The sequence below is a fragment of the Helicoverpa armigera genome, chromosome 10, assembly GCF_030705265.1.
Source record: "Helicoverpa armigera isolate CAAS_96S chromosome 10, ASM3070526v1, whole genome shotgun sequence".
NCBI lineage: Eukaryota > Metazoa > Arthropoda > Insecta > Lepidoptera > Noctuidae > Helicoverpa > Helicoverpa armigera.
This window is the reverse complement of record NC_087129.1, coordinates 11656956-11681388: the sequence shown is the minus strand read 5'-3', so window position 1 is coordinate 11681388 and position 24433 is coordinate 11656956. Positions and strand designations below refer to the sequence as shown.

The following is a 24433-nucleotide window of genomic DNA, read 5'->3' as shown; positions in this document are numbered from 1 at the left end:
ACAGTGACTTTGTGTGCGTGACAAGAGGTACAGTCGGGTACAAATACAGTTATTTAGGGGTTGTATACGGCTGTATAAAGTACAGTTATTACGTAATTTAGTTTATTTATTTATAATGATTCTGCATCGCTACTTGAAAAATCAAATGATGAATTTTCGGATTCGCTACTTTCACCATTATAAATTCTGACTCCATGTCAAAATGTCTATAGTATTCTTCTTTTTTCTTTTGTACATGTCGACAAGTATTACCCAACATCCCTTCATCAATTTGACTTAAACGTTCATTTATGAGTTTCATTATTTCCGTCTTATTTTGGTCGACATTATGCGAACACACATTTTGTTTCCATTATTATATTAAATTATAGGTCTTTTTACATTCTTAGTCCACACATTTATTTATTGTCCGCGTACCCCGAAGCTAGAAAATGTAAGGAGTATTTAATTCATCTTAGATATTTCACTTCATTTATTTCTTAGATACTGTCAATGTCAATTTGAAAAGCCGTATGAGAAAATAATGATAAACTGTAAAATGTAATAATAAAAAGCTTTGAATGTTGTTTCATTTTTTTGAAAAGCTACCTGACTCCTTAAAACATTTTCTCCGTGAAGAACTAGACATTTTCGTAAACGACTGTACCCATAACAAAAAGCGATGAGAACACGTCATCCTCGGACGACGTCACTGTCACACGAATGAAAGTTGTATATTTACAAGCCGACGCACACATAGGGCCGCGCGCAAATCTGAGTTGAACTATCTATAAAAATCTACAGCTCTCTATGTAAGCGCTTTATATGAAAACTAGCTAATGGCCAAACGTTCGCGTAGCGGAAACTTGAATTTCTCCGAAGTTTATGCATGCACTGATTTCATTCATACATAATTAATTATACACAAATACACACTAATTTTCGGACACATCTCTTTTCTTCTAAAGTCTATGGATTAAAAAAAGTTCCGCCAGGACAACGTTCGCCAACGTTCGCCCAGCGGAATCTGTTTTTGGTGAATTTCTCCACAATGGCTGCATACACAAATTTTTATTTACCATACACAATTATAGGACGTCTTACACTAATTATCTGCATAATTAAAATCTTTAAATTCAACAACATTCCGCTGCGCGAACGCACACAACGGGAATTACCCGAAATAATAAGTAGCGTTCGTCAACACTGTGAACGAACGAAACTTTTTTTTCCCGATCATCATCCAGTGTCGACGAAAGGGTGTTACAGAGAGGGAATAATCCCGCGTATTGCGCCTTTTCTGGACAAGCCCTTAGCAGCAGGAATTGGGTTGGCAGAAGTACTGAAACTTTCAGCAGGTGCCGGTCTCCGAATACATTGTCATGTGTGGTAAGGTCAAGGACATGTACACTTTTATCCTAATGCACAAAAAGTGACGATGATGGCGCCAACTTGAAGTACACCCCTGCCAGCCTGACCAACCAGGGCAGTGACATAGATCGCCGAAGGGGACCACCTCCATAGGGCTTTCCTGGATCTATTTTACCTTACTTTTATTGGTTTACCGGTTGTAATAATTTAGGTCGAAAGTGGGTGTAGGTAATGATAAAAATAATTGTGTATGTAATAATTAATCCACTTGTCATGTGTTAAGTAGGTATAGTGTTAGAATTTAATTTCCCTTTTGCTAGCTAGATTAAGCTTTACTAGAACATTATGCAATGTTCGTGACGGTCCCTACGATTGATTACCCCCTTCTCTAATGACCACAATCAGAACTGAAGGTACCAATTGAATTGACCCTTATGAAGTAGGTTATTAGGTCAATTTCACCCTTGGATACTTTGAAATCATAAGTAATAATTCAAAATGTTTCTAAAATAGCTTTTCTGACAGACTAGTTGGATTTGATAGTATCAGTGTCATTTTTTTATTGATGTTTGGGAGTAATCATTTCAAAGTATCATTGTATTAATCCACTGGGACAAATACATTTCAAAACAAAAGAACGGACTAGAGTGAAACAATGGATTCATAATTTACATTAGTTGTTTTCAAAATATTTTATTAACACAATTCATTCAATAACACCAAAGATTATAACATTCTCTAACATGAAACCTAAAATAAAATACAATTTTACCTAAATGTATTTTACTTACCAATTTATAATCATTCAAACATCATTTCGACTATGAGGTATACAGAATAAATATATTTTGAAATACTTTTTTTTTCACATTATAAGTCGTCAGAAATGTAATAATACTATTTTATATTATATATTTAATGTTATAATTTGAATGCGATAATTGCTATATAATGTCATGAAAGCATCCGCCTTCCGAATACTTTATTTTTAATTGCTCGCATGAAGACCGAAAAGGAAAATAAAACACACAGTATAATCAAGTAGAAACAAAATAATATGGAATGTACAAACCATGTTTATTTACTGATTCCTGGCAATACAATGTTTGTGACTCGCTTTTGAATTTATCAACAGCCACTCGAAAAGGATAACATTTACAGGCCCATTACAGTACGATAAGGATACATACATCCACTATAACACTGAAAGCTATATAGCATGGTACACAAGCCAGGTTTAACCTTAACATTCTCAGCGATAGACATCGGTACACAGTACCCTGGGGGTTTAAATGTTTCATAAATTATTAAGATAACTTGTTTGGACTTAAATTTCTACTCTAACTGTACATTAGTTTCGCCTTAACGCTAAAATAATCTAAAAGTGATATCGTCGGATGGTACGAAGATACGTTCGCGAGGGGTAGTAAACGCGCAAATAAACTTCTGATATGTCGATAGGTGAACTTAAATCATCTCCTGTCACCGAAAATCAAAATAAAAATGCGGTAATAAATTAAGAAATAAATTACGCCGTCATCGCGCGGTAGCGTTTAAATTGTAAAACCATGATTGGGATTCGAAAATAGTGATCGTTATATTTATAAAATTGAAATAGAAAAATTATTTATACAATTCGCGTCTCTGGGCGCGGTGCGGCCGCAGCATCTAGGCTGCACCGGGCCGGAGATATGCGAAAACATATAAATGATTAACGTTCAAGTAATCAACAAGTACTATACAAGATGGCTTGAGGTGCTCCGAGGCCCTATGCGGGTCGTTTCGCTACCGGCGACGACTTCCCTGTGCGCGACTGAGTGACTGAGCAGATTCTGTGGCATAGAAACTCGGAGCACGGGCGACGGGAGTAAGAGTGTGCTTAATGCGTTTACTGTTTCGTGTAAAGGTAGATGGCGACGATGAGACCGTATAGACCCAATACTTCAGCGAAAATGAGGATAAGGATCATTCCGACGAATAACCTGGGCTGTTGCGCGGTACCACGTACGCCTGCATCACCAACGATGCCTATGGCGAAGCCGGCCGCTAGACCGGAGAAACCTACGGCGAGACCAGCGCCAAGGTGGATGAACCCTCTGAAAATAAACAAGAACAAACTCATTAGAACATATTCATATGCATAACCAAAATAGAATTGTAACCGAAACATGTTTCGATAGAGAAGTGTACAAAATAAATTCGCACATTAATTAATACCTATATCCTATTTCGATAAACACGTCGAACGCAACTATAATAATCTGCCATGAACTACATTGCTACATATCAGCGGAGCGCTAAACCATTTAATTTCTACGAGTGACAAGTAATGTTACACAAAAAACTAGTCTCGAGGTCAATACCATGAAACGTGCTCGCACGAATTATATGTCGACGGTAATTATGAATTGAAAAATGTTATAACTAATGTCACTGGTGTACACTCCCCATGGGTGTAATTATACTCAATCAGTCCCAACAATGAGTGTGAACTACTTTTGAAAGATTTATGTAGGCTAAGCTGAATATATTACTGGTGACGTCACTTTTGCGAAGTAGGTCAGTAAGTAATGAATAAATACATATTCCCGTCAGGAAGATTAAACTTCTCCGTTAGGAATCTGGAGCATGGAAAATGCCTTGTTGGCGAATAGCCTTATGTAAAAATCCCGTACGTATTGTACAATCTTCGTTAATAGGATAAGTTTTGTCTTATCAATTTGATTGAATGTCTTATCTCAACATTTTTGAATAAATACTTTCATAATGCGGATTTTGAAATGAGGCTTTTTTTAGAATTTCAAGAAAGTTATTCACGACTTTCTCTTTTCATGGGCGACTAAAAAGCAATCATAACGTTAATAACGCCTTTTTCATGGACTTTGGACATGGCAAGTCTTTGTGCTATTTTACACTTGCATTTACTTCTATTTACTCAACTGCAAATATAGGGGATTCTCTTTGAATTATCATCTATTGAATACAGTTGTGTAGCCAGTGTATCTGGCAAATACCAGACATGGATGCCATTCATTTTGCCCATTGAGGACATAATATTCTTAGGAAAATATTATACTGTCGGGAAGTAGATCCTGGCGTAAAGCCAAGATATGTATTACCAAAAAGTAGGCTACGCATATCTGTTATGGACCAAGTGATAAATTGGGCAGTATACATAATGCCCGGTCATTATGAAAAATGCCCAATATGAGAGTGCAATTTGATAATAATTATTCAAATAATCAAATTGACCGGGCACTATACATATTGCCCGTGACCTTTTGGGCAAAGTAATATAAACATATCGGCTTACTGGCCGGCTCTGCCGGCCAGCCTCAGAAGCGGCGGCGAGCGTTAAAACTACCTGCGCCTCAGCTCGCAGGCCGCCTTGACCCTCCGCGCCTACGCGGTTTTGAATTGCACTCTAGGGGTAGGGCAGACAAGACTACGTGGAGTCGGGTTTGCAGCGATTCGTTTTCGTCACTGACTTCAATTTTAAATACAATGTTTTGAATCCAAATTAAATTCTACCATAAAAAAAACGAGCCAAGAAAAATGAGATCAAGAAAAACGATGCCGAGTAAGTAAATTAGATGACAATTGTCCAATAAATAATTTTGTGGTTAGACTTATAATTTCCCATTAAAAAAGAACATATAATTTTCGAAACAATAATCATAAAATATGTAGCAAGTAACAGAATTTATTTATTAGAACAACTGCCACCCTCGCACCGCATAAAATATAGCTTTATTATCAAATTGCCCAACTGTCATGTAGCAATATAATAATGCCCGTGCAATGTGATAAATAATGAAGTTAAAATAGTTATTAATCACTTGGCCCGATAAAGCTAGACATTATTCATAATGCTCGGGCATTATAAATAATGCCCGAATTAATCACATGGTCCATAACATATCCACCGATAAAAGCTAGTCATAATAATGGGTTATGAAGGTCCTAAAGAATAATGTTTGGTAATTTTTAACGTGATTTACTTTTAATGTTATAATTTTCGCATCATTGAACCATTAGATATTTAATTGAGATTATGATTAAACTTCCTAGTATTTCAAATCATAGCAAAGAGAAACAGTATTCTCATCTGATTAAAATTGTAATACAAAATTGTATACAATTCCAATAGTCCTAGTGCTTATAAGAGAACAATAGTGAGCTATCAATAGCCTTACTTATGTAACCTTGTCTAGCTAGCAGGAAACCAGCGAAGCATTGATGCGTAATTGGGGCACTGACATAAAAAGTGAGAGTTTATAAAAACTTAAAGAATGAAGTTTTTTCAGTCGTGACTATACTGAGGACTGTTGAAATGGTTTTTTATGTAGCTTCTTGATAAGGACTGGGTAAACAAGATTACTGTTTTGAAGAGGTGATAATGTGGGTTGTACCATGCATGTGACATTACTTAAACATTTTAATGTTATTTCATTTCATGGAATTGCAGTTGCATTTATGTAGAAACTACACAACTCTTTAGCAGGAACTGTAAAATTTATTATGTTATTTAGCAGTATTTCAGTAGCAATTCAGTGAAAAGTGGCACATTATTGAAGCTACTAAGTACTTAACAAAATATTTAACTGATTATCACTTATGAGGATGTATTTCTCAAGTTAGCATATGTTCAAATGTGCTAATCACATGAAACTTGATATCCCACAGATCATGAGGATACCTCTATGAGAAAACTAGATTCCGAATGTCTAAATCTTGATATTGCTAGCAGATTTTAGTAATAAATATTAATGATGCTAATGTCATGCTAAACTTACTTGTAAAGGGTGTAGTTGTTGGAGGGGGCGTCCAACGAACCCGCAATCAGGACAGCCACTACCAGACCGTAGATGGCAATGATACCCGCCATGACGACGGGAATGATGGACTTCATGATGAGCTCGGGCCGCATCACCGACATGGCGGCGATACCGGTGCCTGACTTGGCAGTTCCATAGGCAGCTCCCAGCGCTGGAATCATATGAATTCACTTATTTAGTATGATAAAGAACAAGACAGGTTGTATAGGTTTGTTCGATGTTATAAATACTTCATACATTAGTGTTATATCAAAGTTATACCTTGGCATAATAGATTGAAGGTACATTGTTGACCATTGATTGGGGAGTCATGTGATTCTCTTTTAGGTAAGTTAAAGAACAGCGAGTGAACACGCATCATAGTGAATGCTTGTACACTATAATATGACACTGCGGAGCTTTATGATGACTATATGAAAACTGCTGTTGACCGATCATGTGCACTGGTGGGATGCTATTATCTTAGATTTAGTATCACAAAACTTCTAGCCGACTAATGTTAGCAACCAATCATGAATGGGAAACCAGGTAGAAACCACTAGTTCTGGGTTTATTTACAGTCATCTGCCAAGCCTTTTCCCCAATAGTTTTAATATACAATTACTACTATGCTCGACAAGGGAGCATAGTATGTACTCATTAAGTAATGAGGCTCTAAAAGACTTGACATTTTTATATGTGGGTAGAAGAAAATTTTTACTCAATGTTAAATGATACAAGAGACTTTACGCAATCATTGAGATAAAGCTAGAACAAAGTTTATTCACCCCTAAGTTGGCATTGAACTAAGGGTTCTAGAAATAGTTTTGTTGCTTGCCACACCTTTTTCATAGTTAAGCAAGATTTCTTTGCAAAGGTGTAGATAGAAGCAAGAAGAATGATGTGAATGGTTAATATTCTTTGTTGTATTGAGGCTATGAAATATCAATTCATTTTTCCTGTTACATTGCCTTTAAGGATGTTAAGTAGATGTGTCAATTTGATATCTGCAAGTATAGTCTGGGGGTAGGTTTTAAACCCTGACCCAATACCAGGATTCTAAACATTTGAAGGAGGTATTTGTGAATGAGAATTGAAGCTGTAATGCAGCTAAAGCCTTTTTGGTATCAAAGCCTCAAGATGACATAACCTTAATCTCTATAACAGCATCATGTGATTCAAGTCATTCATGATTTTATAATGAATGAGGTTCTACTATTGTTACACAAATTCCCATTATTAATGAATTGCAAGGTTGATTGAATCCTTAGTAGACAGTTATTATCAAAGATCTTATCCAGTATAATTAGTTTTGTATGAATAAGTCATGTGACTTGAAAGTTAGTACTTTAAGTTATGATAAAATAGATAGTGGAAGTTTCTGCATAATGAGGATCATTCTTGTGTAATAACTGTTATTAGTAGTAGTAGTAGATAGAGGTACTAGTAGTAAGTGTAAATTGAACAGCTGATTCATCACATGATCAAGTTGGTCATGTGATGATCAAACAAACCATAGATTTTCCATTCATATCCTTATAGTGCTAGAATTTTCCAGTACATTCGTGAAAGGCCTGTTTGGCTAGTAAAGTTACAGTGGACCACATGTCATACTATAAATTCATGCTATGAGTTTCATTCAAGTAACTGAATGCTAAATGTAGAAAAGGGAATTCCTCATTACAGATTCCATACATATTTTATCAATCGGAATGGTATTTTCCCGTGAATAAACGTGATTTCCCTAAACATACAAAACAATCACAAAAGGCAAATTACTAGGGAAGCAGGCCTCCAAAGTAGCTCATTACAAACTCTTTTGTTGCTGATTCGGCATTTGAACAGTGCTACCAACCGAAAGTACCACCCATCAATCACATGACAAATGATTCACATTTTTGATACCGAAAACAACGCCCTAAAAACCACCCCCATTTCCCGCAAAATACAGCTTTACCCGAATCATTATCAAATTGGCTCATTCCGTCATGCATATCTATATATTTATGTAGGGACAACGTAAAGCACAAGGTGCGGCTACTAACTATAATTAGTGCTCCTAAAATAACCAGATATGAACTGATTTGCTAAAGCAATATCATAAAATATTTACGACATGCATTCTTAACATTCAATCACTTGACTCATAAATCCTGCAACCCGTTTTGGGAGATCGATAATTATTCGAAGACAGCCATTTGTACGATAATGGATCACAAAATACATACCGCTAAAGATGATAGCAGACGCCGCCCCCATAACTCCAAAGAAGGGTCCGTAGATTGGATTTTCGGCCATTTTGTAGGTTTATTGAGGGAGTATTTACAGGTCCCAAAAACTGTGATGACTATCTGCACACACTCACTCCACGGAACTACTTTTGCACAGACAAATATGGCCCAAGCTTTGCAGACTCGATAGAATGGGTCATATGACGATTGATGTTCAAGGCAGTGCTCGATATGACCTAAGTTCTGATTGGTTTTGATACGTAACTTCCGAAATGCGCGGCCAATCCTGAGCTAAAGATTTCGCTGCGTTATGACGTAGAACATTGATGTGGATCGCTGGCCAGCACGTTTGTAGTGCGCATGTACTGTTTAATTTTTTCAATACTTTTAAGTTCTAAAATTTCACACTTGGGGGATATAAATTTAATATTACGTGCGGATAAATTAAAAAAATAATAATTGAAATGTTTGAAACTGTTACTTTACGTCAGACAAAGGAAAAAATTAAAGTTAGAATTAATAATTAGTTCTGTATTGATTAATTTATAATGTTGTCAGTTTTTTAAATCTTCTAAATAGTAGTTTAATAAAACCAGGAAAAACAAAATTAAAACTCATATCTTTCTTGTAAACCCACAGCTAAGTATGTACTACCAGAAATGATAGAAAAAGTATAAGTCCATAAATCAGTAAGGTACAGAGAGGCCATCTTGACTTCTTCTTTCTTCTGCCCTGTTCCCAAATTTTACTTGGGTCGGCGCAATATGTCATTTTCTTCAATTTTCCCCTGTTTAATAGCAATGAGGGTTTTATAAAATGGCGTCCACGAGGTGGCAGCACCGAGTCGTCAGGTCCAGATAACTGTCAAAGTGCTTATCTTTACTATGAATAGTGAACGATTTTAGTGTTTTTTTTTTATTTTATAATTAAAGCACTGCATTATTGTTTTACTATTGCGGTTGAGTAAATAAAAAAAACTAAATCATATTGTGTTAACAAATTTTTCAACAAGCTTTTCCTTAGTACCAGTGACTTTTGCACCCTCTCTCTTAGCTCAATTTTTAGTTCGGAAACCTTATTCTGACCGTAGTCCATAATAAAATCAATAACACTTCCAATATAACAGAATTTCAATAAACAATAAGTTCGGACCCTACAATTCAATACTATTTGACAGCTGTTTGGACCAGACGCATACGTGGCGCCACCCTGTGGCAGAAAAAATTGAGAAGACCCTCATTAGAAATAAGAAAAATTGGTAACTATGTAACGGTCTTTCCGAGAAGTGCTATTTTACTCAGTAAATCCTTATCAACAAATTACAAGCTGCATAAGCAGTTACTGATCTCTTCGTAGTACATTTTGCTCATTCGGGCAAAATACTTTTTGTCCGATTAGAATTTGTAAATGGCCCAGCGTGCGTTATGTTTACCTTAAGTTCACTGTACTCTTTAAGCCATTTGATATTAGATTTCGTACCCCTATCATCTTTAAAAAAGTTTCTATGTACATGGAGGTTTGTGTTATTTTCTGCAAATAAATAATTAAAATTTCATCTGAGTTTGTACTATAGTAGCAAGCGACATCCCTGTGCTCCATGCGTTCTCTTGTACACATTATGAGCAAGTAGAAAATGATTAAGAGTTGGTGATTTATTCAGCCGTGCATCAGAGAGCAAAAGCGAAAATTTGAGCCCTGGGCCTGATCTTTCTCCGGTTGTGCCACATCGCCGTAAGCCGTACGGCCTATGAGAGGGAACCTGCATTTGCGCAAATGCTTGTAAACTATACGTGGAATATAGCTGATCTTCTCAGAAGGGAACTACCACCAAGGCCGAAAACCAGCTAGGACGCCATTTTTATTATTTTAACATCTTAAAATTGAATAAAGTTTGGTACGAATTAATATGCAATCATCTGCTGTACTAAGTACATTTGCAAAATAACGTATTCTTAGAAATTCAACTAAAATAGTTAGAGATGATTATAATTATTTAAATGCTTTTAGTTTCGCGCGAAATTAAATCGTGGTGGAAGAAATAGCATTTTAAACATGAGGTATCATTTAACTGTCACAAAAACAGAGCGGACGGAAAACGAAAGACAAGTTTGGATACACGTCCAAAGATCGTGAGTGTCTACGTTTTGAAATAACGCCGTTCGTTAAACATGAACGCTTTCAAATGTATCCGAACGGCCACGTAAACTCAAAATATCACGTGATTTGGTTTATGTTGTCTTTTGTTAGCCTGAACGATTTCGTATAGAGCTATCTTGCTCTGATGCTAATGAACTAATCCAACGAGGTAATGCTGCCAGCCTCTTGGGCACGCTCCCAGTTGACAGCGATGGGGACGAATTTTTTGACGCTTTTTAGTTGTTTGTTTTACTAGGATAGTTTTTGATTTTTATTGTAAATATGTATTGTAAATATCTATGTAAATAAAAATATCACATTTTAAAATGAACTAAACATTTTTAGAAATATGTTCTCAAAGTTTTGACATTCGCTTTTATTATTGTTGTGCTGTCAAACTTCTGCCAATGTCAGATTTCCTCACGTTGCGCGCTGCCCATGCTTTTTCAAAGTTTTGGCCGGAGTAACAAATATTTTCAATTAAAAGTGAAACAAATAGTGATAATAGCTTTCATGAAATAGATCTGAACATTGCTATTAAGTTCTTATCTTCTTCAAAATGAAGTTTCATTACAAGGTATGAAATAAAAATAGAAACAAATTTTAAGTTTGTTGTGGTGTTTATTTATAACAATTTAAACAAAAATACTCAATTATATTTTCAATAAAACGTACTGTGATCTATCAAATTATGTTGTTCGTCGTATATACTGGACACGGTAATAAGCAGCCTTAAAAATAACATGTAATGTTTTGATACATAACCTTTTTATTTCAGTTTCAAAATTTACTGGGAACCGTATACCGGAGAGGAGATATTTTGTTCACGGCTGATGGAAACTGCGTCATCAGTCCCGTGGGAAATAAAATAACAGTCTATAACTTAAAACAGTAAGTGAAAATGATACATTAATGATTTCATTATAAATAGTAAAATACTCCACAGATTTGATGTAACTTGGTAGTACTACTTACTTAAGTATAATCAATGTGCTAAAAATTTATGTAAATTAGGATCTTAAGACAACTCAGGCTTAAGCCATGTCTTAAGAAAAATACACTCAAATGTAATCTTTTATTTTTCCAGAAACAAAAGCAACACATTATCATTTGAAAGCTACTACAATTATACAGCTATAGATGTCTCACCCAATGGATCTACATTATTGGCAGTTAATGAGAGTATGTATAATAGATTTGCTTATATTCATGATTATTTTTCAATAGCTCTAATAAAAGTTGTATTTTCTGTGAAACATCCTCAGGATATGTAATCAAAATATCATGAAACCAAAATGCCTTTTCCATTCTGAAGGCATTAGTTACCAAATCTTGATTAAGAGTTGCCTAATCCTTTCTCAGGGTCTAGACTATCTTTGGTGTGTACCAAATTTTATTTAAATTGGTTTAGTAGTTTTGAACAGAGTTGCTTCAGTTACCTGCAACAAGTAAGTGGGTATATTGACAGTTTAAACTTCTAATTCCAGTTCATGAGATACAACTTTCTGTCTGGTAGTCAGTTATTAACTATTGTTTCACTTATAAACAGGATCTATACATATAGTAGTCACATAATGTATGTAGGTATAACAATTTAAAATTAATTATTTCAGAGGGTGAAGCCCAGATGATCAGCTTACTCACCTGTACAGTAATACACAGATATAAGTTCAAACAACAAGTCAACTCGGTCAAGTTCAGTCCTGATGGAAAATATTTTGCAGCTTGTTGTGATGATATAGGTAATTATTATTTTAACAATTGTTATGATTGATTTCAAATATAAATAAATTACATAATAAGGCAGGAAAAGTACGGCATTGGTCAGTTTCTTTGGTGTCTTCTGGCTTGTTGTAACTATGATAGACAAATAAAAAAAAATGCTAAGGGAACAGTTATAAGAAAACATAATGAATAAAGTAATAGGTCAGAGTAAAAGTTTATAAAGGAAAATTAATAAAAGAAGGAAAACAGGGTAAAAGCTGTATTTGATATTGTAAATTCTAATATTCTTCAAACAGAATGGACTCTTCAGTACCAATACCTTATATTTGAGCAATAACATTCATTTTCTTTCTTTTCTTTTCAATACAGAAGAATTGCCGTAACCATTTTCCATTAACAATATATTTTCCATTCCAGTATTCATAATGACAGCACCATGCACATTCACGGGAGAGTTCCGTTCGTTTGTCATGAAGCGTGTCTTCAAGAAGTCGAGAGACGAAGTAACCTGTCTCGACTGGTCTCCATGCTCCAAACTCCTTGCTGTAGGCTCCAAAGATACAACAACTAAGATTTATACCGTAGATTACTTAGACAACTTAAGCATGTACTCTTTAAGTGGTCATACGGATAAAGTAGTTGGAGTTTTCTTTGAAAGGAAGAGTTTGGACTTGATAACTGTCAGTAGGAACGGTCAAGTTTGTTTGTGGGAAGCCAGTATTGATATGGATGATCTAGTGGTCTCTGATGTACAGATATCTCATCGGAAGAAACGTAAGATGGCTAAGGATGAGGAAAGTGAAGATGAAATTGATGAGAAAGCTGTTGTGGAAAAGGATAAGGAATACGTAAGTACCTTTGAACGTAATTTTCTTAATGAACAACAATTTTTTCATCAAGTTTTCTCCATAGAGAACTCTAAATTTTCCATTTCCATTAAAACTTTTATAGGAAAATCGTTACCGTTAAAATAGATTTTTATTAATTCTCATTCTCAAATTAATTTCAGGAAAGTGAAGAAGAGGAAGATCCCACAGAAAAAGAGATTAAAACAGAAGATATTAAGAAACTCTTATACAAGAAGTTAGGCAGATATTACATAGGAGATGACATAAGGATGGCTCATCATAAGGTTAAACTGACTGCTGCACAGTATCATAGGGAAACCAAGATGTTGGTCACTGGTATGTATAATATGATATGTAATAACTTTCACTAAAGCATCTGCCTACCAGGGTTTTAAATAGACTGACATTCGCATCCCAGTTACCCAAGCAACACTATACCACACTAGGTTGTAGAAATTGGGGTCCTTAATCAACCATAATGACTGCCAAAGAAGCACAAATGACCGCCGAGATCCGCCAATTTCATCTGCCTTCCGAAAAATGAAAGAACTTGTTATGACAACCTATCCAAATATTGACCGCACTAAGCGGTGCTTAACCATACGGTCGATCTACCCATGCAGCATTCACTTATCTATGAGCTCATCAGATTTAATTGTAAACTCGAAACTTTTTTGTCTTTCATATTGGAACGTTGATCCTGAAATGTCAATATTCCAGGTTTCTCCACGGGTATATTCTTCCTCCACGAGATGCCAGACGTGAATCTGATTCATACACTCAGTATATCTGAGCACAGGATCAGCAGTATAGCTATATCGTCACCCGGGGATTGGATCGCTTTTGGATGCCCTAATATTGGACAGCTGCTGGTTTGGGAATGGCAGAGTAAGTAAATATGTAGCTTGTACTTGAAAAAACACATAAGCGTAAAAATTACATCAAAAGTCCCAAAATTTATTATTGCATAGAGACTGGCTGTTTCCGCGTTTCCGTTGTGTTATACCCGCGATCTGGGGGTACTTCTTCCCGTACTTGGATAATATCGGGAATAGTTTACATTCCCAACAATTAACAAAATCTTCAAATCAGTTCATTAGTATCCAGTTAGTCTTTACTATGCGATCAAACCTTAACTATCAATCTAAACTCAACTCTAAACCCTTTACTACAAGATTCTCTTTCACCAAGCACCCTCAACCTAAGCTACCATTCAAAATTCAAACCTAAAACCTACACCATAAAACTCAATTTCCAGGTGAACAATACGTAATGAAGCAGCAAGGCCACTCCCTCGATATGACCTGCCTCTCCTACTCCCCGGACGGACTCTACATAGTGACCGGAGGGTATGATGGCAAAGTCAAAGTGTGGAACACAACCAATGGGTTCTGTTTTGTGACGTTCAGTGAACATAAGTCTACGGTTACCAGTATAACGTTTAGTGCTAATAAGAAGTTCTTTGTGTCTGCTAGTTTGGATGGCACGGTGAGGTGCTATGATTTGACTAGGTAAGTTTTTTTGTTGCTTGATATTTGTATTGGAAATAGTATGTGAGAGAATTAATGATACTGTGAATTGTTGAAAGAACTTCCATATAACATTAACAGTTCAGTTAGAGGTGATACGCGATTAGAGTGGTTTATTTCCATCTTTGTATAAAATTCAATCAAAACGCCCCAGTCATAAATTCTCAAAAGTATAACTAAATTACGGCTATTCTCAACTGATATTGGTTAGCAAAAACCAACCTTACGGCTCTACTCATAAAATTAAAAAGCGTAACTTTGATCACCTCGCCTCTGAAAAGACTAGCAGTTTTTTTTTAAAGAAATTCAACTTTACTTCCTTAGACACAAGCTTCATTATCATTAGCAGACATATTATAGTTCTGAAATTCTCCTCGCTCTGACCAAAAATATACCAGTTCTTATAAAACGATATCCAACCTTACTGCCATAATAATAAAGTCCCATTTTCCAGGTACCGCAACTTCCGCACGCTAACATCTCCGAGCCTGGTGCAGTTCAGCTGCGTAGCGCTGGATGCTAGTAGCGAGCTTTGTGCAGCGGGCGGACAGGATGTCTTCGAGATATTCCTGTGGTCCATCAAGTTTGGCAAGCTTTTAGATGTGAGTATTATTATTTTCTTACAAAATTGACCTTTAAATCATCTTCTTAACTATGTTATGGTCGGCCTCTAACTGGATACTTCTGAGTACCCATCAGCATTTTAAAATGTATGTAAAAATAAGTGGTAGGATTTTTTTCTCTCATTATTTTGATCAATGTATTGCTTTGTAATAAATATTTAATTTTGCAAGATTTTATCACATAAAAATGATTTTGAGTTGGTTTAACTATTATTTCTTAGAAAAAGACTTAAGACGATAGTGAACAGCGGGCGTTAGAAAAGCACCTAGTTTTTTTAGTTAACCTTCAGAATATTGTAGTTTTTTTTGAGAGCACTTATTAATTACCCACAAAAATCTACACAATTCTACCTAAAACCCACCAAAATTCTACCCTCCAGGTATTAGGCGGCCACGAAGCACCAGTATCCAGCATAACCTTCAGCCCCACATTAGCCAGTTCCCGCCTCGTATCAGCTAGTTGGGACAAAACCATCAGGATATGGAACTGCATAGAGACCAGCGCTGACTGCGAGACTGTACAACTGACTTCTGACGCCCTGCAAGTTGTGTTCAGACCTGATGGGGAAGAGGTATGATTACATAAATACCTATCTTTTGTACATGCTTATGTACAAAACGTAAATAGCGTTAATGTGTTATGCAATATAAAGAATTAAGGCCTAGGTTACTTGAAAACATAAATATGGCAGTTTTCTTTAAATAACTGTTTACTAAGAATAGATTTTTTTTAAACAACCTGTTTATTTTAGAAATTGAACATAAACAGTTGTTTGAAGAAAATTGATGTTTAGATTGTCGGTGAACTTAAAACCATATTCGTAATCAGACAAATAAAGTCAAGTTCTTGGTCCCTACAATTATTATTCTTCAAGGAATTATTCCAACTATAACATGTATATTTATCTCCCAGATCGCAGTATCAACACTAGACGGCAACATAACATTCTTCAACACGAAGACCGGCGACCAGACGGGCAGCATCGAAGGCAGGAACGATCTCGGCTCCGGGAGGGCGGAAACCGATCTTATTACCCCTGAGAAAATGATTAAGACTAAGTAAGGAATAGATATTTTATTTATTATCTTCGTATAAAACTTGGTACATAGCTTATTATATTATACCTACCCTCGTATATGGACAAATGCTATATTTACGTACCTCAACCATCCTCATGAATCGGTGGTCCTTTCAAGAAAATGAAAATAATGTATAAAGGGTTTGTTAACTTGAGTGTGGGCCGGGTAAACCACTTAGCCGATTAAAAAAAATCTTTTAGTGTTAGATAACCTATGTTCAGAGAAAGGCTATATGCTATTTTTTATCAGGTACATAACATCAGTTATGATAAAAAATCACCTGGAGACATTGGTAAAACCGCAGGCGAAAGATACATAAGAGCTGCAGGTTTTTTACTCATTAAAAAATCCTTGTAATGTAATGTAAACCAGTTCCTTTTTAAATCTTCTTCTTCTTAACGTTTATCCCTTCCCTTTTTAAATAAAACTCCTTTATTTCCAGAGCATTCACAACAATATGCTACTCAGCGGACGGCACGTGTATACTTGGAGGCGGTAACTCCAAACACGTGTGTCTCTACAGTGTGAGAGAAGCTATATTAATCAAGAAGTTTGTTATCACGCAGAATAGATCGCTTGATGCTGTTAATGTGAGTTTTATTTATTTATTACAGGGTTTACCAACAGCTTCTGTATAGATAAAGCTTAGAGTACAATTTTTGTTATTACTAGGACTAGTTTTGACCTTAATGTCTGTGTTAATATCGATTGTAAATGACGAAGTCGTATGTTTTTATACGCCTAGACTGATTCGGTTTTTAACGAACTACTATGTGGTTTGATGATCAGATCGGGATCTAATGAAGACATAGAAAGTAATTCTCTAAAATTGTTGGCAAGAATGACGTGAAAAGATTTTTTGGGATCTGGTTAATAAAATTAATGACTACGATGATTTTAAGTTCGTGTAGAATACCTGATAGAGATGACAGGAAAATAAAAATCGCACGAGCGGTTCTTACTTTTCAAATGTATCGATTTCTAACTAAAAAAGAAGTAACTGTATCCTGATCTGTCCCATTGCTGGGCAAAGGCCTCCACATTTTATCTCCAAACCATCCGATCCTTCGAATATTCCCTCTAATCACAACAGTTCTAATAATTTCTTGTATTTGTTACCAGGACTTCATAAACCGTCGTCTGATGACGGAGTTCGGCAACATGGCACTGATCGAGGAGAGAGGGGATCTAGAAGGAGGTGACGTGAGCGTGAGGCTGCCCGGGGTCAAGGCGGGGGATATGGCCGATAGGAAGGTTAAACCTGAGGTAAGGATGATTTTAGATTAAATTTTGACTATGGGCTATGTCAAAATTCCATCTTTAGTAGGTAAGCAAAACTATGGATTACGGATAGGGATGGTTAAAAATTATTTTATTTACGTATTTCGAGTTTATAAACTTGATATTGATATTTGAAGTAGGTATTTTCTGTGTCTGTGCTAATAAAAAAACTTTGTCAAAGCTGATATGAAATTTTTACACCTATTGATTAATATGTGTCATAAAAATTTCAAATATTGTGTAATTTTTTGTGTATATAATGTACATAATGAGCTTCTGTAGGGTAAATATAATGTTGATGGCTAAAAATGGATTAAGATTAAATTAATCAATGTACTTTCTTATAAAGGTGCGAGTCCACTGCGTGCGGTTTTCTCCGACGGGTGACAGTTTTGCAGTCGCCGCTACGGAAGGTCTGCTCATATATAGTCAAAACGCTGGCATAGATGGCACTTTCAGGTATTTAATTTATACTTACATACTAATATTAAATAGATCATGATTATTTTTGTTTCTTTGCATCCTTAAGTACTGAACCGAATTCAAAACTTATTTCACTGTTGAAAAGTTACACTTTCTCTGGTTGGCGGCGGTTCTTCGGGTTATTCGGGTCCCTAAAAACAGTCAGCTAATAATATTATATTAGTGAATATTAAAATAGAAGAGTATGGAAATAAAAAACATGCTGCTCCGATCCCAAATAAATGATGATGATTAAAATTAATTTAATCTAATACAATACTTTCTTCCCCAGGCCATATCGTCTAGAAGCCGGTTCAACTCCTTACGCAGTGAAGCAGCAACTGTCGCAGCAGGCGTGGGGCTCCGCCCTTGTCATCGCGCTGCAGCTCAACGAGCATACCGTCATACAGCAGTGTTTGGAAGCTGTGCCTGCTAATGATAGTGAGTATAATTATATAATTTGCCTAGCCTTTTCCAATAAAGGGGATGGCTGCAAGTCTAAAGGCAAATTAAAAATCGTTTATTAAAATTAGGTCACTTAAATTAGCACTTTTTCACGCCACCATTTCTGTCTATTACAAATGGACAGCACCTCCGCCCCCTTGCAAATATCTGATCTCCCAACCCATGCCTAGGGTACGAACCTAAAACCAGTGCCATCAATTTATTTATTTGCACCTAATTGCGCACATACATTACAGGTAATATTGGTCCGTCTGAAAGCGGACGTTTTACCTCTAGAATCATTTTGTCATCATATCCTAACATCACGCCCATTATTCAAATCAGTCTAGTAATTCAGAGTTTCACGATTTCAAGCAAACAAACTCCTCAGCATCACATGATTATTTTTTTTGTACTAAAATAATGATCTCTTTTCCTACAGTAAACTTAACAGTAGCGAATCTCGACGATGACTACGCAGACCGTCTCCTAAGCTCAATCGCCCGACTGCTGGAAGATAGTCGGCATCTAGAACACTTGCTCCTGTGGGTGAAAGCCATAGTTTCCGTGAAGAAACGCAAGTTCCCGCCCAGTGTGCTACTGGCTTTAGAAAAGGTTCTGACTGTCAAGTACTCGCAGATTAGTAAGATGTAAGTAGCATTTTTATTTTCTACTTTTAAGTGTAAGAAAATATCATTTACAGGCAATAATTTATTCAGATGGGACGAAGTGCGTCCGTAATTATAAGTTACCTACCCGTTCCATGGTACAAAACTTCATCAAAATAGCTGCTTTACATATATAGAGCAAATAGCTTTTTACCCCCGTTTCACTCGCGTCTCGAATGTGTTTCTTCTTCCTCTGAATAGTCGTATTCTGATGGGCATGTTTCTTGCTAAGTTTCATTAAAACTCATCCTATATTTTTTGTCTGAAAGAGGAACCAACATACATACATACAAATTTTGGCGTTTATAAAACACTAGAAAACAAATAAAAAGACATTTTTTTCAGTCTCCTAAGTCGGTCACAAAAGTAAACAAGACGCATAATTATTAATAATCATTTCCAATCCACAAAAGGGATGTTCAAACAAATCTAATTATTGGTTAAAATAACAGGGTTAAATTAATTAATTATGCTACCAAAACCGAGGTGTGACAAAATGTGGTTGTAAATCACGTTTCGTGTGACCGCGAGTTATTTTAAACCTCATTTATGTCATTACGGTTTTGTTAATTAAGTCGCGGTGAGTTTACATTTTGTATTTACCAATTGAATCGATTCTACAGTATTCTATAGTCATATCCGGTATATGCTTTTTGTAGTTAACGCACCCGGATAAAAATAATTTATCTTCTTTCCTTAAATTGCAAATCATTACAATCAAAATTTCAAGAGACAGACTTTTGCATCTATATTTAATACAGATGATTAAAAACTAGGTACCATTAACTATAAAATGGTCACGTTTGTTGCAAGAGCCCCCTTCCCCCCTATAATATTTATTGTATTATAGTTCTCGGCATTTGTTGTAATAGCGGCTACATACACACGTTTTTGGTAATTTTTGATTTTGACGTTCAAGAAGTGCTAATTTATAGACAAATTTCAATAAATAATTTAGAGTTTGAGTCGAGTTCAAAATCAGTCCATATTTGCCACAATACTTACTCTTTTCGCCAAAGACCTTAAACCATACAAAGAAAATCTTACCCACTTTTCTTTACATAACTTAACACATGTGCGATCACATGTAGGTAACATCAATAAATCATTCGTGAGCAATCGTGACGGTTTCCAGGTCAAGAGTACGATAGCGCACGATAACGTCTCAAGGTTACTGCTAAATATTTGGTAGCCGACTATGATGTGGATGCTGCGGAAATGATTTTTCCTATATGCCCATAGTAAAGTTGAAAACTAAAGTTAAATCTTTAGTTGATTGGTTTGAAAAGTTCCTTTTAAAGACGTCATCTTTGTTAATTGGATAACGTATGTAAAAATAATGTGTACCTTATATTATATGGTCATTGAAATTCAATTGATATCTGAGATGAGATGAACCATCTGCCTAGCTTTTTTCCAACTATGTTGGGGTCGGCTTCCAGCCTAACCAGATGCAGCTGAGTTGGTACCAGTGTTTTACATAGAGCGATTGCCTACCTGCTCCTCTCACCTCTACACAGCATAAACTATTATCAAAAATACAAATAATCATTTTGTAGAAATAAAATTACGAATTCGCTGATATATATCTCGAGACTCACACACAACCCACAGCCAATTTTATACTTTTATTCTAGAAAAGAAATCCAAAGGATTGCCCAAGTCATTCACCTTTCAAAAAACCGATCTCCATGCAATATAACATGTCGTTGCACAGCTGTTTCTTCAAAGAAAGACAATTTCTAGTTGTAATACGAAAGTTCCCGTGGGACGTCAAACAATGGGATTTAATACTGGGGTCTTTGCCGACCGTCTGTATTTACCCTTAAATGTAGGGCTACTTTAGAAAGCTAAGCCTGGGTGCACACTGAATACAATAGATTGTGGCTAGCTAGTGGACAATCCTTTGGTTGATTTTATGAACGTATCTGATATTGAAACGGTTTTTATTCGTTTTTCAAATTATGACTTCTGAGTTTTTTTTGCAATAGTCATATCATATGCTTAAAATATGATAACACACACAATAAAACTACTCAATTACTTAACTACTTCTGTTAAAGGAAAATGTAACTTTATTCAAGAGGTTAATATGCTTAGAAGAGATTTATTAGTAGGATTGAATTAATTTTGTTGTATTTTATGTAAATAGGTGCAAATTTCAATAAATTGTTAATTTATTGAAGAATGCTTTGAACTATAATTTACTTATAGGTCAATAATTCATTTTGAAAACTTGTTATAGTCCATTGAATGAATAGGTAGGTATAGGTAATCGCAGAAATAAATCATTTTAGTATCCCACATATATAATCGTTTTCCTTAATCGGTTTTTCATAAATCACATTGATAAATGTCTAGTCTAGACTGAAAGCTTACATACCTAGATTTTGCAAATACTAAAATTTACGAGGTGTCATAACAGAACGTCGGTATTTTTGCTAACCTGTCTGCTTTAGATGAAAAATATTAGATTTGTTACTGTTCGTAAAATGTTGAAAGATTTTTATAGGGGTTTAAAGTGTACTGCATATACCAAACTAGCTACCGTTTGAGGTTTAGCCTGTGTTCTGAGAAAACTCCTTCCCACATCATGGATAAAAGTAGTTATCTGATATTTAACAAGTTTCATAAATTTTTGTGTGAAAGAGAAACAAACATACATACAAACTTTCGCGTTTACTTTTAAGTAGGAAAAAAATAGGATTTCAAATGCAAAAAAACACGTGTTTTATTCAGTTGCTCGTGTAATAAAATACAATGCAAATCTTCTAAAAACATTTCCAAATTCTTCCGTTGTTACCATCTTACTATATCGTCCAAAACACGCCAAAATTTCGCGTGTAGAATAATCGTGTGTAACAAATTTGCACGTGACAGAAATCAGCTGATTTCTTACCTCGCGTGAACTATCAAAACTCAACAGATTTTTACATTTTACTCAACAAAGCATTTTTTATTAATTACATTTTTAAAGTAGGATAAAAGAAGTGTCACCCGTTTTTCAAATGCAAATCCGGATTTAAAATTAAACCTAGGATTAAAAGACTTAATAATGTCGCTAGCATCCACTGTGAATCTCGTTTGTAAGTAGTCTTAGAGCTGTCTGAGAACGTCAAAATGGTAAAAATATATCTGAATGGAGAAGTGGTTTAAATTAATAATTCATTCTAGAGTTTTAAAAGTGGCGTTTTATTATTTATCACTTTTATTTATACTGAACTAAAAGGTATTACCTGCCTACTTTCTGCATGATAACTACTTGGTTCGAAAAAGTGAAATCTTTTTAAAATCATCAATCAGACAAAAGGAAGTCAAAAAAAGAAAGGAAGGAAGGAGATTTTGGTCTCACAGAATACCTACTTATTTGATAAAAGCCCAAGTGATAATTTTTCCAAATTATGCGGCCATATTGTAGAAAAAATAAAAATGTTATGTAGTTGTAAAAGTCGTGTTCCTAAAGACAAAAATAAAAAATCTGATAGACTGATAAGCACATCAGCTGTTTATCACTTGTACGTAAGTAGTACCTACTAAATCGAAGTACCTACATAATACTCATGTAGACACAGTATCAGTATCTTGCAATCAGTCATCTGGACTATCTTTGTTGATAAGAACGTTTTGTAGTTGGTTACTTAAAATTCTCGTCATTTTACACTTTGAGAAAAAACTAATACGGATCCAATTCTGACCATGGAGTGTTCTTCGTTCTTCTCCATAGGAAGCTACTTTTTAAATGGGCTAATAGAATCAACCTCATATTTATAATCAGTCTAAAAATTATACGCCTATAACTCATGTACAAAATATTTTTCACCGTCTATTACATTATTGAAAAGAATAATAAATTGCTGCATTCCTGTCTGTGCATTCAGTAGAAGGTTTCCATTTATATCGTACGATTTATGTCATTATAAATCACGAATGAATAGAGTGCAGTTTTGCTATTTCCAGTCTTTGTATGTTCTCAGATATTCTCTGTTCAGATCTAGATTTTGTAATATTTTAGGAGTATTCATAGTTTATTTTTTCAGATTCAACTTTTTCAAAACGTTTCCATGTAATATGCAAAGCCGTTTAGGGTTGACGCAAAATTCAGAACCTCAAAATATTGCAAAAAAAAAACCATTTCCAATATTATTATTTTTTTTCAAGGGACTTCTAAATAATTTCAACTTGATCAAAAATGTTGACAGCAATGTAGTATTTATTTTAGGTGGTTTCCTAACCTTTGTAACATATTATAACTAAGTCCTAATTACAATTCGCACGACCGTATTCTCACGCAACTAGCACAGATTACGTCATGTGTAATATTTCCTAGTCCTCTAATAAAAAACGTTGAACAATTTAATGCTCATGACAATGACACTGGCATAGTAAGGTCATGGGTTTGAACTCATGCGTGGAACTGAGTGTGGTTTTATTTGCTCTAAATACGAAAAGATGGGACAATATCATAATCTTAGAACCAGAAAGTCAAGGTTGTGTTAGTAATAGCCAACAAAAAAATCTTGATACTTTAACAACAAGGTCTTAGATCTTAGCGTTAGAAGATTATTAGTATAAGATTTTTTTTACAAATAGGATCTACAATATAATTTACAGAATGAATTCATACCTACTTAACCTACTGGCTACCAATTATTATTACAATTAAAACTAATGAATGCCGCGAAAAAACGATTTCATTAACGAAGTCTAAAGGAAAGTCATACCAACTTGATACTTTAGAAGGCTAACATATTTTGTTTTTCTTTGCCAACAGTTGCGACTTCAACAAGTACACAATCCGTTGTATCAAGACAGTCGGCAGTATGGCGCCTAAGATGGAAGTCGATGAAGCAATGGATAGTGATAATGAATCAAGCGGGAGGGGAACGGGGGATTCAGATTCTGATTGATAAAGAATATATTGTTTAGTTTATATTAGCGTGTTTGATTTTAAGCTTACTTATTTTTTAGGTTGGTAAAATCAAATCAATCAATCGATTTAATTTGGTGGTCTGACTACTTACCTGGAAGCCTGTAAATATAATACCATTTTTAATGTGAACGTAGTAGTGGATCTTCGACTTGCAAGTACCAGTCCAATCGTTTGGTCCTTATAGATTTATTTCAGATTCTTGCAATGAAAGGTATCTTACGATCTATGTAAATTGTTTTTTATAGTCTCCATCCTAAAAGATAGATTTTCACCTAGTAATCTAATAATGTCCCAGTCACCTCAGAAAGG

At 35.2% G+C, this 24433-nt stretch overlaps 2 protein-coding genes across 2 annotated transcripts; one reads left to right on the top strand and one right to left on the bottom strand.

Moving 5' to 3' along the window:
- Nucleotides 1-2384: 2384 nt before the first annotated feature.
- On the bottom strand, nt 2385-8618 carry LOC110370962 (V-type proton ATPase 16 kDa proteolipid subunit c). The gene is made up of 3 exons (XM_021326991.2): nt 8396-8618; nt 6147-6339; nt 2385-3446 (listed from the first exon to the last, which is right to left on the bottom strand). Exons 1-3 carry the CDS (start codon nt 8463-8465, stop codon nt 3239-3241), a joined length of 471 nt encoding a protein of 156 aa, XP_021182666.1. The 5' UTR covers nt 8466-8618; the 3' UTR covers nt 2385-3238.
- Nucleotides 8619-10928: 2310 nt separating this feature from the next.
- On the top strand, nt 10929-24126 carry LOC110370998 (periodic tryptophan protein 2 homolog). The gene is made up of 17 exons (XM_064036643.1): nt 10929-11111; nt 11313-11425; nt 11622-11716; nt 12148-12276; nt 12677-13107; nt 13269-13443; nt 13828-13995; nt 14366-14618; nt 15091-15238; nt 15640-15831; nt 16173-16318; nt 16782-16929; nt 17462-17605; nt 17970-18079; nt 18375-18523; nt 18969-19176; nt 23966-24126. Exons 1-17 carry the CDS (start codon nt 11094-11096, stop codon nt 24099-24101), a joined length of 2763 nt encoding a protein of 920 aa, XP_063892713.1. The 5' UTR covers nt 10929-11093; the 3' UTR covers nt 24102-24126.
- Nucleotides 24127-24433: the final 307 nt, after the last annotated feature.